This window comes from Bacillus rossius, chromosome 1 (assembly GCF_032445375.1).
Source record: "Bacillus rossius redtenbacheri isolate Brsri chromosome 1, Brsri_v3, whole genome shotgun sequence".
Classification (NCBI taxonomy): domain Eukaryota; kingdom Metazoa; phylum Arthropoda; class Insecta; order Phasmatodea; family Bacillidae; genus Bacillus; species Bacillus rossius.
Window position 1 is genome coordinate 307,045,926 of NC_086330.1, and position 15,000 is coordinate 307,060,925.

The 15,000-nt window shown below is 35.1% G+C and overlaps 1 protein-coding gene across 1 annotated transcript in view; it reads left to right on the plus strand.

Moving 5' to 3' along the window:
* Nucleotides 1-15,000, plus strand: part of LOC134527870 (NF-X1-type zinc finger protein NFXL1) — a 73,777-nt gene that overhangs the window by 21,869 nt on the left and 36,908 nt on the right. The window contains exons 8-10 of the mRNA XM_063360851.1: nt 4,319-4,450; nt 4,889-5,100; nt 8,008-8,242. Of these exons, the coding sequence (XP_063216921.1) occupies nt 4,319-4,450; nt 4,889-5,100; nt 8,008-8,242 (579 nt within the window). The remainder of the gene's footprint in view (nt 1-4,318; nt 4,451-4,888; nt 5,101-8,007; nt 8,243-15,000) is intronic.

The window sequence follows — 15,000 nt, forward strand, 5'->3', positions numbered from 1 at the left end:
CGATAACATAACATCTTTGTTCAAAATGGGTTCAAAGGTAGCAATACTTTTTTCTGTGGTACCTTTTGACTTAGTTGGTGACAGTGCTGTAAACAAAAGTTTGTTTTTCTTCAAAGACTATTTTTTCTGGTAGTAATGTGTGCCGGGATTTCAAATGCTTCATTAAATTGGTTGTAGATTTGTAAGTACCGCTCCGTGAAATTTGCGCACTACCATGATTACAAATTGCATATTTGTCATTTTCACTATTGATGCGAAAATGTTCCCAAACTCTAGACATGTTGATACAATATCAGACCATTCGCATCGTAATTTGAAACGACAGTCGGCGAACATTTTTTTACTAACAAACTAGCAAAACACTTGAAAATAGTTTTAGCAAAACAATATTTGTGCCAAATAAATAGCATAAATGCGAAACAATTCACAGTAACCTCAATAGCACGACGGTGAGTAATTCACCGTCGTGCTATTGAGGTTACTGTGAATTGTTTCGCATTTATGCTATTTATTTGGCACAAATATTGTTTTGCTAAAACTATTTTCCGTAATTCACCGTCGTGCTATTGAGGTTACTGTGAATTGTTGCGCATTTATGCTATTTATTTGGCACAAATATTGTTTTGCTAAAACTATTTTCAAGTGTTTTTCTAGTAATTATTACGGTTTTACTTTGCAAGAAATAAACACGAGCCTCTGTTGGCGGTATGGCCAGAGAATTCTTTAAAATCGATTGTTGCTTTAATTATACAATTTGTCCCGTACGCAACGAATCGATACGTTTCGACTTGACTTTATATTTTATGGCCACCAGAGATTTTGTGGAGGCCATCATCCTTGAATGGCTCACAACTAAAATGGTGACGACACGTGATGTGATCTCGTTTCATAACCGTCACTTTCTTCACAAAAAACAATGGACTTTTCTTAACTGCAAATAAAATTAATAAGTCTTTTTACAATTTATTTACGTCTAATACATGAGTGAGGAATAATGTTCTTCGATCGTGGAGTTTTAATTAGAGGTTAAACATGCCCGGTAACATTGTTTTTATTTATTTTTATTCGTATAAAAAATATTTAATAATAATGAGCATTATTAGGAATTTTATGCACATACGGCAGGTAAGATATATTAAAATAAGTAAGTAAAGTTCAGACGAAAATATATTACTACTGTATTTTCTTAACTTAACCGATTCCTAACCTACCTTGCCCTTTTCTAGTACCCGATACTGAGTACCCAAATTTTTTAATAATCGGTGGTATCGAGGAATCGGAGAATCGAATCGACCCATCCCTTAATATATTGCAACCATTGTATGATGCTACAACCCAACTTTGTGGTGAACGTTCACCATCAGCATCAATGGTCATTCCGGTCATTTTTTCTCTAAAAAATTGTCTGAAGGCCTACATCAACACCAATGCAAAGGGATGGGAGTTTGCAAATGAGGTACTTCTGGCTCTCCAAGCACGATTTCCATGCTACGATCGAAAAGAGCCATACTATACTGCAATGTTAGTAGACCCGAGGTTTAAGGCTGTTGTAATTCCAACGGAAGAAAAACTTTTGGCACGTAACCACCTGGATAAAAAAGTAAAAGAAATCACACAGGCAACGGCACAACCAGGTATTGTTTAATTTATTTGTAGGCCTAGTTATTTTATTTATACAAAAGCCACTATAGCATTGTGTAAGAATGTGGTGTTTCTTTTTCTTTCAGTAACAACTGCAGGTACCAGTGAGTTGGCACAGAGTTCTACTTCTCTCTGGAGTGTTTTTGACGAACTTGCTGAGAGCGAATCAAGTAACCAGATCATGTCATCAGAAACTGATTGCTATTTCAGTATGCCTGTTATACAAAGAAGTGATGATCCTCTAAAGTGGTGGAGAGAAAAAGGAAAAGATGCGTTCCCTAACGTGTGTAAAGTTGCAATGCAGTATTTAGGCATCCCTGCAACAGAAACAGCAAGTGAATGTGTGTTTTCTTCTGCTGGGAACATTGTATCCCCCAAGCGTATGTCCCTTTCCTCAGAACATACAGAGGAACTAGTGTTCATACACGAAAATGGAGGCATTTCATAGTATTGTTTATTTTTTCAAAATTTTTATTTTAATACTATGGCTTTTAAAAGTTAAAATGATATGGTTTTGATAGCCCATTTTTGAAATAAATAAATTTGGTTGGATACATATTGCACTTTTAAATAATTCCCGTTCCCGTCCCGTTTCCCGAGGGAAATCATAGCTTCCCGCCCGAATTTTTCCCGAACCAAAATTACCTATCCCGTACAGCCCTAAAAATTATGTAAACGTAAACGGCAAGTAAAATAATGTAAACGTTAACTATTTGATCATGGCAGCTACATTTGCCATTGTAAACAACCTAATTTTTTTTGTGCTACCTGCCATGGTAAACCATACGGCCATGAACCAAATATTTGGTGACGTGAACGTGAAAATTAAGATGTTTCACATCTCTGCACTTTAAACTTTAAAGAATTAAAATGAAATAATTTTTGAATGAGATTTTACCCAAATTCACAGTGGATTACAGTGGCGGCCATATTAAAATAAGTTTAAAAGCAACATAACCAAATTGCTGTAAATCGGCGTTCTTGTGCGTGTTCAGCGATGCTCGTTTTACGTTAGATATATTTTGGAAAGGCAGTTGGCTAATCTGAATTTCCAAACATTGCTGCTGAAACGTTCGTAAATTTTTATTACCAAACATAAACAATCTTTTGAAAGTAGTGTTAGTTTAACAGAATTGTTTCCGATAAATTTCTGAAATGAATTAAATGTTAACACGCGATTATTTGAAGAGTTTAAATATTTTGTGTAAGAAAATCTCACCATAAAATGTGGAAATTGTGAGATGCTAAAACATGCACAGAACTTTATTACTCAAGAACCGAAAATTTATTTTCTCTTTACGGTTGTGAAGAACTGCAAGACTGGATGGATTTATTCTTTTCACCAAGTGAGATAATTAAGTTCTAGGTAATATATTAAAACGTAATCATCTCTGACATTTTATTTTAGTGTGTTGCATATTTGTTTTTTGTCATTTCCTTCATAATGAGATAATAAAATTTTATTTTTACATTTCCCTTTTTTTATTTTTTTTTCGCCCTGGTCCCTTGAAATATGTATAAACGAGGTTATATTGTCATTTTATTTGGCTCATAATTTAGTTGTGCTTGAAAATAAAATTCTTAACCTAACAGTACAAACCTCTTTTTTTGATAATTAATTAATGTAAGGTATCTAAAGTTGGTTAAGTTATAACATTATTTACAATTTACGTCATAAGACATCTTTGATTATTGGCAGTGTTTGAACACGTGTTTCGTCTAACTATATGCAAAGTTAAAAGCCCAATTTGTGCTAGAAATTCAAGGTAGCGTAACTTGATGGTAATGAATATACTTTTTAACATTATATATGCTGTATATAATGTTAATTTCTGCACAGAAAATTAAACACAATGCAATTACATTTTTAAAATCATAAACAACCTTTTTTTTTCTGAGTATATTACTCTGTTGAACATTGTCAGATAAAAATTAAGGAATCGGAATCGGATTCAAAGAATCGACCCTTTAATTTAAGAATCGAAAATGGAATCGGAATCGGTATATTTTAGGAATCGGCCCAACACTAGTTCACACTGCAGACTGCTGAACGGGCACTGTGTTCCCGCCCCGGACTGTTCATCTTTGGTTACAGAAGTCACTCCTGGTTCCTACACTAACATGCCTGTATCGTAATGTGGAGTGTCATAATCTTCATGACCTCATTGCTGATGACACGTTAAAATAACGTTGGCTGAAGCATCACAGATAATTTTTTTTAAACTTGAAATGGCAGTGATAGCCTACAAATTTTTAATTTTTTTTGTTTGTTATCATCATAATTTCGAAAGAGAGGGTGTTTTCTGTCCTAGTGCTTCTTATATTCAAATTCGTACCTTAAATTGAAAATTAATAATTGAAAATTAATATTTCTGTATCCTGACTCTTAGTATGGTTGTTACTTGCGACCAGTTTGTATAATAATTTCTTAAAAACTACGATCAACATTTGGCTCTAGAGAATGCATTTAAGTTAAAGGTATCTTTTATGTTGACTTTCACAAACCAATTTTTTAATAAAATTAATATTTATATATATATATATATTTTTTTTATTTTTACGTTACAAATGAGTAGTTGAGATGGTGGTACGAATGAAGAACTTGTGTTATCGCTGGTATTGGCTCAACACATGCTTGCGTGCTAATGTGCTGTGCCCGGCTGCCGTGTCGTCGCAGTGCCTGGAGGTGGTGACGCGGCCGTGCCGCTGTGGCCTGCACTCCAAGGAGCTGCCGTGCCAGAAGGAGTTCCTCTGTGACTCCAAGTGCAAACAGCTCAAGGACTGTGGCCGCCACCCATGCAACCGCAAGGTGGGTCACATCCCCGCTCTTCTACATCGCCATTACTGCCAACTTTACTGATTATTATTATTCTGTTGTAGTTTGAACACTTCGTACTATTTTGCAAGGAAATGTTATTTTTTGCTGTAGTTGTAGTTGTTCATTAAATATTATATGTGATTAGGATTTATTGCACCTGTTGCAGGAAATATTTTATGATTTTGGTATTAAGTTGGAATTATAAAATCAGGTTTTGTACTTTCGACATAGAATTTTTATGTGGTAAAGTCCTCATAACAATGTTTTTATAGTACGAGTCAAACATAATCCTAATGTTTCTTGTGTGATGTTAGTTTCTCTTGCAGGTTTCGTTGGCACTTGTTATGACTCGTTTGGTGTCTGCTCTGGCAGTCTCCCCAGGTGTGTCAGTGGCATGGTATATGTGTCCATATGTGCGCGTGTGTGCAGTGCTGCGATGGTAACTGCCCGCCGTGTGAGAAGGAGTGTGGGCGCACGCTGCGCTGTGGGAACCACAAGTGCGCGGGCGTGTGCCACCGTGGGCCGTGCTACCCCTGTCCACGCACGGTGCAGGTCAGCTGCCGCTGCGGGAAGACGAGCGTTGCAGTGCCGTGTGGCCGGGAGAGGAGGACGCGCCCCCCACGCTGCCCGCTCCCTTGCAAGTAGGCAACCATAGCTGCTCGTGGCATTACGAATGATCAGAGACGGGAATTCGTGGTTTCATTAGTCTAACTTCATTTTTAAAACAGAACATTTTAGTGTTATGGTTTTTATTTTCATAAATTTGTTTTTTAAAGTATTACTCTGCCAAAATAGTGTAATTATGACTTGCTGCATTTTTAAATAATTTGTAACATGTTTGTCTAAAACAAATACATTGAGTGCAGTAAATTTAAATTGACAAGCATTTGTAGTTTAAAAGTGATTCAATATGATATTTGATATACACTAGAGTCCCGTTATAGCGAGGTGTCACGGTTCCGGGTTTGATCCTCGCTATAACCGTGTCCTCGCTATAACCGTGTCCTCGCTATAACCGAATTGGATAGATTTTGGCCCCCCCCCCCCCCCTAAAATAAAAATTAACCGAAAATAGCATAAAAATTGTGTTTAAACCTGTATAATTGGAAAATAACAGGTTATATTAACGAAATCTTAATTTATGTGAGCAGATGTGTGAATTCTCTTTAAAACGATATCCCACAAGTACGGATGCGATCACCGATTGCGTCAAAATAACCAGAATACCCTACCATGCCACGTAAGTATAGGATCTCAGCCCGCAATCGATTACTCGGCTTGGCCCGCGGCCGACGCAGCATTGTGCTGCTATCTATTGTCGACGTGGGCTGTCTGCTGGCGGCCATGTTGGTTCAGGATGTTACTAACAGGCGGTGCTAGTGTAGCGCGACGATTTGATTCCTTACAAAAATGCAGGAGTGCAGCAATGCACGTACGCCTCACAACGAAATAGTCGCTGGAAAACTCTACTTTTTTCATTTAAAGAAACCTGTCAACTTTTTTAGAAAATTAATTTGGCATTAAACTCAAACCATCACCACCCCTTTCCCGGACAGATCCCCAACAACTGACAGATACAAATGTTACAAAAAACTGTCCTAGCGATTTGGAAATAAATACGGTAGTGCCTACTATTTGTCAGATAGTAAAATAAATAACGTGACGTGTTTGTAAATGTGTCACGACTGAAATAATTCCAAACAAGTTTTGTGTATTTGTGTATTATTAACGCGATCAATTAGCAACTAGTATAAAGACGGCTCTGACTTTTTTGCCCTAGCATAAATATAAACAATGTTATTATTCGTTAATGAAAATGTCCCAACAAATTAATTAAGAGCATTTATATTTTTTTTTTAAAAAATGTGCACATTGTCATGTTTAATGGCGGGAAATAATAGATTTCGTCTATTTTCTAAATAATAAATGCGTACAAGAATATATATATTCAAAGGCTTAATTTATTCGACTCGAGCATACCTTGGCCTTGAAGCCAGCCAGTGATGCTGTGACCTGTCACTGTTAAGTCGCAGGCACAGATAACTAACGGAAGTTTGATGAAAGAAAGGACGGGATTCTATTTTTAATCCACGCACTTAGGTGGTGACTGCAAGGCTGAAGAATGTGACAGCGTCAACGGCAAGATGTCTAGCGGCGAGCGAGATGGGTGGAGATAAAGCAGACAAATAAGCAAAGCGCGCTTCATGCTATCACGCCGTAAATTCCTCAAAAAGACCTCGTTATAGCCGTGTTCTCGCTATTACTGTGCTTGCTATAACGGGATTCTACTGTACATGATTAAATAAATTAAATTCATTTTTATGATGCATGCTCTTTGGTACAAAATGTTTCTATAAATAAAGACATTCCTTGTATTTAAAACATCAAAAGATTTTTTTGTGATTTTAGTTATTTTTGATTAAATGCTGCTTAGATTCATGATTAAACTTTCATTTTGGTGCTATAGTGTGTATGTATTAACTTGCATTTCTCTGTTTTATAATCTACTGAATGCTATATGGTGTTATTTAGTTTTTTTTCCCAATTCGCCATATACATATTATTGTTTGTGCAAATTGTGCATACTCTGAAATAAAAAGGCTTTGGTACACACTTGCATGAACCAGTAACAACCTCAGAGGTTGTGATTAACTTATTGCTCATATACTGAAGGGGTGGGTTCAAGCCCAGAACCTGGGCTTGACTTGCATTAATTAGCACTGTGTCTGTATCCAGGTGCCCCCTCTAATCCTCGAGGTCCCATTGCCGTATGCCTCTGTGCGTAACCATGGGATATTTCTAGAAAGCTAGGAACCATCAAGAATCTTGCATTTTGCAGTGTTTAATATAGAATCATTCCTAGTTACCTATTCAGTTTTACATGGGTTTCACATCCTATTATGTTTCTAGTGTAAATATTTAGTTCTCACTTGCTGCACCAACTGCTTCTTACTGCAAGCCGCAGGGCTGCCAGCCTAATAACATTAGCTAATGTAGATTATAAACATACTTGTTATATTTGGCTATCTTCATTATTGATGTAGAGGCGAATGACCTGTAATTGGAATAATTGTAACAGTGCTTGCTGCATTTGAGAATATTTTTGCTACTAATGTTTCAAATTATATTTAAACCATTTATTTATATAGATCAGATTTCTTTTTCCAATTTCATCAAGTTCAGTGTAAAATTTCTTTGTTTTTGTTGCTTATTTTTTTTATTAATTTTATACACTTCTCACTAAAATTGTGCGTAAATATATTGTTAGCAGGCATGTAACAATGTTAAAATTATTCAAGTTGTTACATATTTAAATACAATAAACAAAAGAAAAATGAAGGAATATTTATGATCCAACATGGCATTTTTAGAAATCTTACTGAAATCTTCTGTCAGTATCCTCTTGTCACCCATTATATTGAAATCATGGATGAATGTGATTTCTGTATCTGCAGTGAAGTACAACACATATCATTCTCAGTTGTCAGTTGAGAGTAAAGTGAGCATTGCCACGGACAGTAGTGCAGAGTCGCCGGCCGTGTGCGCAGGCAGCCGCCGGACTGTCACCACGCCCGGCGGGAGAAGCACCGCTGCCACCCGGGCGACTGCCCCCCGTGCCGCCAGGTGTGCGGCCGTGTGCGTGCTGCCTGCCCCCACCTCTGCCCCGCGCCGTGCCACTCGGCCGTGCTGGTGCGCGTGGAGGCGGCACGGCGCCCGGCCGGGCCGTGGGAGGCGGTCTCTCCACAGCTGGAGGTGCGCGACCTGCCCTGCCCGCCGTGCGCGGTGAGTAGCGTGCGTCAGAGGGACAACAGGGTGCTGTTTAAGCTGTTTAAAAGCATATTTCTCTAGCAATAGTATGTCACTATTATTAATAATATTTTGTATTACCTTTAAAAGGAAAAAAAAAACATTTAATTACCCATAATTATCAAATCTCAAGTAACGACATTAAACGTGTGGACCACATAACATATCTAGGAGTTATATTAGTTACTTAACTTTATTTTCATCAGCATGTAGATAATCTTCTTAGTAGTACATCAAGAATATTAGGATTAATAAAATTTATTACTTTTTCCACAACACCTCGGTCGAGTTATTAAATAAACTGTTATTGCGATATTTGATCTTTTGTAATGTTTCAACTTTTTAAACAACCCAGTAGTAAAGTTGGGCATGAATGGAGAGTTTTGATTCAGGAAAACTTTCGGCGGGAAAACAATTTTCCTCTGGGAATGGGACCGGATGGGTAATTATTTGAGGTCACAAATTTCAAAAATTTCCACACTATTTGAAGAGAAAATTGTTTTCTGTTTATTGTGCAAGCCGAAATCTAGTATTTATTCATTGATTGAGGCAGCTAATATTTAAGGACTGCAAAGTACCACAAAACAAGGTGAACCTTATTAGCTGCAAAATTAAAACAAAAAGCCTAGCGCACAAAGTAGTGATGAATGGAGCTGATACTGTACACTTTTAACTCAAGTTATCGCTTGTTTTAGTTTTTTACTATGTCCATGTACTAGTGCTGTGCGAATATCAGTTTTTTTAGTTCAAATCTAATACAGATAAATTCTTTTCTTATACGAATATCAAATTCAATTGTTTGTAATGATAATTAGAAACCCATTAAAAACATTTTCTCACCATTTGAGAGAGTGGAAGCAACAAACCTTTCATTTTAGTTCCTGTTTTCCTTATTATCCAGCACCTGCTACTCCACATATTGATTCAGAAAATTATTGTGATATGCATAATGCCATGAAATCAAATGTAATTAATTTCATGAAAAATGTGAATCTTTTTTTATTATTCTTTATTCCCTAATAATTGATTACATGAGCTTGTATTTACATATTTAAACCCTACTTATTCAAAAGTTTTCATTCTTAGTGGCACCCAGGTGAACTGTATTGATCTGCTAATTTCATCTGGAATCTTAACTATTTACATTTTTTTAGATATTCTTTAGTCGCAAATCTGTTTTGTCATAGATACAAACAGCAAGTAAGCTGCTACTGTATGACATGATGTTAGATTGATTGTGACTACCAATTTATATGTCGTTGAAACTATGACGTTTACTTCTTTTAATGGCCATTGCAATGGAGTGTCTTTGTTTTGAGGTGTTGTAGTTCATGGTTGTTAGCATTTATTTACTTTTTCCCAATTCTGGCAAGTGTGACAAAATTAATACAAATAATATTATGTTTTCAAGTTTAAATGACAATTATGCAGTGTTTTGAATCATTCATGTGATTTTTCCATTACAACTACAGTAAAACACCGTTTTAAAGAACTTCATTAGAGCGAACTATTCATTACTACGAACTATGCCTTTGGTCTCGTCAGACGTCCATATAACATAACGTAAAAAATTTCACTAGTACAAATTTTCTCGCTCAAATTTTTAAAATATTCTATAAATTTTTATTTGAACAACACTTTTCTGCCCGGCACGGTAAACGACAAACGGATAAAATCGTCGCCATTCACCCAGAAACTGCCATCTTATTTATTTTGATACGCGCCATAGATAACTGCAATGGTCTAGTGTTGAAATTAATGCACAAAACTGGTGTAGCGACTAAAGCGCTGCATTGTGGTGTTTTCTGACATTACTCTTTGTTCTATGCTCGCACAACGTGTTTAACCGATGCGAAGTTCTACATCGTACAGTATTGCTGCACACACATCTCTGGTCGTTTCCTTGTTTATTGTTTGAGAAACATGGCTATACTACGAGTATAACTTATTTTTACATGTGTTGGGTCCATTTGTTTTTATAGTTTAAAAAACAGTACTACTGAACATTTCTTCTAGGAAATGAAACTTGAAATGTTAAAAGCAGTAGATGAAGGATTTTTTCTCAACAATTTAAAAATGTAAAATTTTTTTTCCTTTCTTTTAAATTGTATATTTTTGATTTATTACAGCATTTTTGCAAACAGCTTGTCTTGATTCTAAAGGTAGGCTTACTGTTTTGGCAAACAACTTACGTATTTCTGTATAGTACATATACATACTACATAATATGTATGTATGTAGTATGTATCTTGATCCCAAAGTATAGCTGTTAAAGTAATTGATGCTTGTACCACTCATATTGGTATTAGATTTTCTACTTTGTTAATTTAACAAGATCGAGTTATGTTAAAAACCCCAAATCAGGCAATCATTGTGATTTCGGTATAAATAACTTCATTATAACAAACTGCCATAATTTTAGTCCCTTCTTTTTCTTTATAGTGAAACTCTAATGTATTTAGCGAAACAGTAGCAAAAAGAACATGGATACTTGTTGCATGTTTAAAACGTCACTGATTGTTTTTGATTATGAAATCCCTTTAAAACATCAAATAAATAATAGTTTAAAAAAACAAAAAAAACATGCTTTTATAGAAAATCCAACTAAAAAATAAAAAATAAATAATAGTTATAAAAACTAAAAACACTCTTGTATAGAAAATTCAACTAAAAAATAGAAAATAAATTTTAATAAATTTGATTTAAGAATAGTGTAAATAAGAAAAAAAAAGTATTTTATTGTAAAAAAAGTGTGGGTTGCTTTTTAAGATATTATCAAAATGATAATCCTTCCATAAAATATTTATAACTATTGACACCATGCACTTTTGCCAATTATTCCTCACAGTCCTGTGCCTTCACAAAAGAAAATCCCTAGCGACCTCGTCATCGTTAGCTACTGGAAGAAAGGGAACTATGTCCCGGTGGACCAAAAGCCACCCCGGGCCTGTACTGTGAGTCTGGGGCCTAATTTATAATAAAAATAATGGAAAGAGGGAGGGGGATTTGATCAAGATGAACTTAACAGCTGCACGGTCCTACCCTAGATGTAAAATTGTCCACCCTCTATTTGATCATAATATTTTTCAGTGAGCCACCATTTCTGCATGTCCTTACGCACAATACTTGAAAAATGACTGATGAGACAGTCTTGTGACCTCACCGACCAATCACAGCACAGCTTTTACATAGAAAGACATATCAGTACACAAGTTATATTACCCTCACTCTTAGATGTTTCTGTTGAAAACAATTGGAATACAATTTCAAAGTTCACTTTTGATTTGCAGGTACAAAACCCGGATAAATTAAAAATATACTGTGGGACCTAACACCTGCAAATTTTCCCATCATAAGATACACATACGGAAAGCATCAGAACTTCTCATAACTGATAAATTGTCTGTCTGCGGGCACCAGAGAATCGTACATCTTTCCTTACTTTACCAAAAAAAAAACTATGTAACGTTCTAAAAACACAATGAATGCTTATAAATGGACATAATCTTAAACTATAGTCATTAAAACCACATTTAAAGTGAATAAAGTACTAATAAAGCATTTACACAAATAGTAACCCAACAAACAATGTGTAACCAGTAAAACTGCAGTTAAATGGCTATCTTAAATAAAAAGTAATTAAATGAAAGAAACTGTTAAGATTATACACCACAATAAAATACAAATACAGAATATGTTATCATGACCTGGAACCTAAATAATATGCTGATACACAATTACTAAAAAATATTACCTCTAAATATATCTTAAAACATTAAGGGATAAGCAGTGGTTTGCAATGCCAAAACAGCAAAATTGTGGATTAACTATTGTGGTCATGTAGTTCAAGTGCTGCCGAAAATCTGTCTGAGCATTAACACCATCATGATCTGTTGACCGTGGTCACGTGTCACTTAAATGAGGTAGAGTGTGATGTCAAGAGTTGCAAGAATAGCGTGTAAATAAAATGATTATATTCCGACATCCGTCAAACAATCTTTAAATAAATATCGACATTAGTATTCGAAAGAACTTATCAATACATACTTAAAAATATAAAAGTCACTTCCATAAATTATATAAATGTAATTGAAACCCAATATATTATACTATTTTCTCAAAAAAAAATAAGGAATCTAAATAAATCACTAATTACTCGGGATAAAAAATACATACTGGATCCAATCTATTAACAACAATATTAAACATAATCCTAAAAAACTTTTGGCATTATGTTAAAATTATGAAAGATGGTTGTGAACAACAATTATCTCTAAAGATTTACGGCACTGTTACTAATGAATAATGATCCTTTAAGTTTTTCCAATTACTTTGCTACCTACTTTTCCAGTGTTTACATTTCTTCTAAGTCAACGTACAGTTTACCAACTTAAGTTATATCTAATTGTTCTATGCCAAATTTATATCAGTGATAGTCAAGTTTTGTGGAGTATCAAAATTCTAAAATCTTCTATTTCCACGGGCCCTGATAAGATCCTTAACTTTATTATAAAAGGTTGTGCAAATCTCCTTGTGCCTCACTTAAGGTAGAATTTTAATTCAAGTACCTACAGATTGGTGTTTACCCAAATAAATGGAAAATCTAAAAAATGATCCCTTTACAAAAAAAAAAAAGAAGTAAAATAGATGTATCTAATTACATACCCATTTCACTTTTGAATGGCTTTGCCAAAGTTTTTGACAAAATTATTTTCAAGATTTTCTTAATCCTACCTATTTATGCAGAAGTGATTTCTAGAGGTCAGGTAGATCCCTGTTATTCTGACCTTGTAAAGGCTTTTGATACAATTAATCAAAAAATTACTTGAAACAGTATCCAATATAGAACTCTCAGGTAAATACAGCGAAACCCCTTATTTACGTTACCGTTATTTACATTTTCCCGTTATTTGCACTATATTATTCAGGTTCCGTTTAGTTCCCATTTAGTCCAATACAATACTTTCACGCAAATTACGTCTCAAAAATCGAATCCATCCCGCTATTTACGTCACGTAACAACCATAAACAACCAGAAAAAAAGGCCTAAAAACATTGTGAAAAACGTTACTTTTATAGTCTGCTATGAACATTTTAAATCTCAAAATATACATATTTTATAACATGAAAAGTTGCCTTTATTTCTAAACATGTAATAATTGAAGCCTAGGCATGTAAAAGTCTGAGTACTTATAGCATGAGACAATCTAAAATGCACGAGGGAAAAACGTAAACTCACGAAAGTATAAACGTGGCTGCTTGTAAGTTCTGATACTGTATTTATGTCACAACTTAGCCGAAATACTGGTACTAGACATAACCTTCACAAGATAAAATGAGCGGAGTCTTGGTAACCGTTTTATACATATTTTATAATTTCGGAAGTATTGTACATTTGACGCATATTTTTTAAACTAACCATTTATTTCTGGGGATTGTAAATAATTAATTATTGGTATCAAGACATCACGATAAACGTAAACTTGAACATGTCACGGCAGCGAGAAAACTGGTGCGTATACCAATAAACTGGTATTAGAACTGACAAAACTGGTACACGGGAGGTGGAGCTTATATTTTTTTCCGCTAAGCTGGCATCTATTGGCTGGCTGCTGATGGAAGGTCATGAGTCTGGGCGAAGCATAGAGTGAGTTATACTGCGCATGCGCAGCTCAGCCGGCGTCTACGCCGTGTCGTTACAGCAGCTGACCGAGTACAATGACCTTTCTCCGCGTACGGCGCGCTGTTGATGGTAAATTTCCATCAATTTGCGGCTTTTTTTAAAAAATATTACTGTGACGCAATGTGATTTGTTATAAACGCTGCAGGTTGCAACTGTATTTATAATTTGGAGAGGCAAATAATCTCCCTGAACAGCCAAAAAAGCAAGCAGAAGAAAATTTCAGATTTTTTTTGTTAGGAAGTAATCAGAAAAACATTTTGGCTTTCATTCTATTTTTTTTTTGTCAAATGTGGTAAATTAATAATTTTTACACTTTTTTACTTTGTCCCCATGAAAAGTGCAAATAAGGGGTTTTGCTGTACCTAAAATGGTTTATCCATAGGGGTGTGCGGGAATAGGTTTTTGTACTGCGAGAAATTTTCGGGAAAAATAAATTTTTCCCGCGGGAAACGGGACGGGATTGGGAAAAATTTTATCAAAATAATAATAAAAAAAGAGCATATTTATGACTCTGATATTGAACCCTAGTATCAAAGGAATCATTTCAAATTAAACTTTAATACTTTAAATCCTTCTTTGTAAATCTAAATGCTATAATTATTATATCTTAAAAAAAGTTTTTCACTTCGAGTTTTTCAGTTCTTTTCTGTTTTGGTGAAGAAAAATCAGTTCATCGACGTGGTCGGTAGTAAGTTTCTACCTATGTGCTGTTTTTTGCTGCTATTTTTTGTGTCTGCTTCACTTGCCCTTTTTCCAGCGGCGACTTAATTTTTTTTAGCATCCTCGAATTCTTTTTTTTTTAGATCGATGTTGATTGAGATGTCTTAGTAATCCAGACGTGCTACCATGCTCGCATCTCAAAAATTTTCCACACAAGACACACTTTGCCAGGGATTTACTGTCTGTCAGACGTTCAAAATACTTCCAAACACCTTTAGGTTTACAAGTAACAGGCTGATAGATTGCGACCTCCATTATTTGTAGGCTGCTAGTTTATTTGTTTTAATATACAACAGTATCGAAAATGAGGAACAGATACTTTGCACAAGCC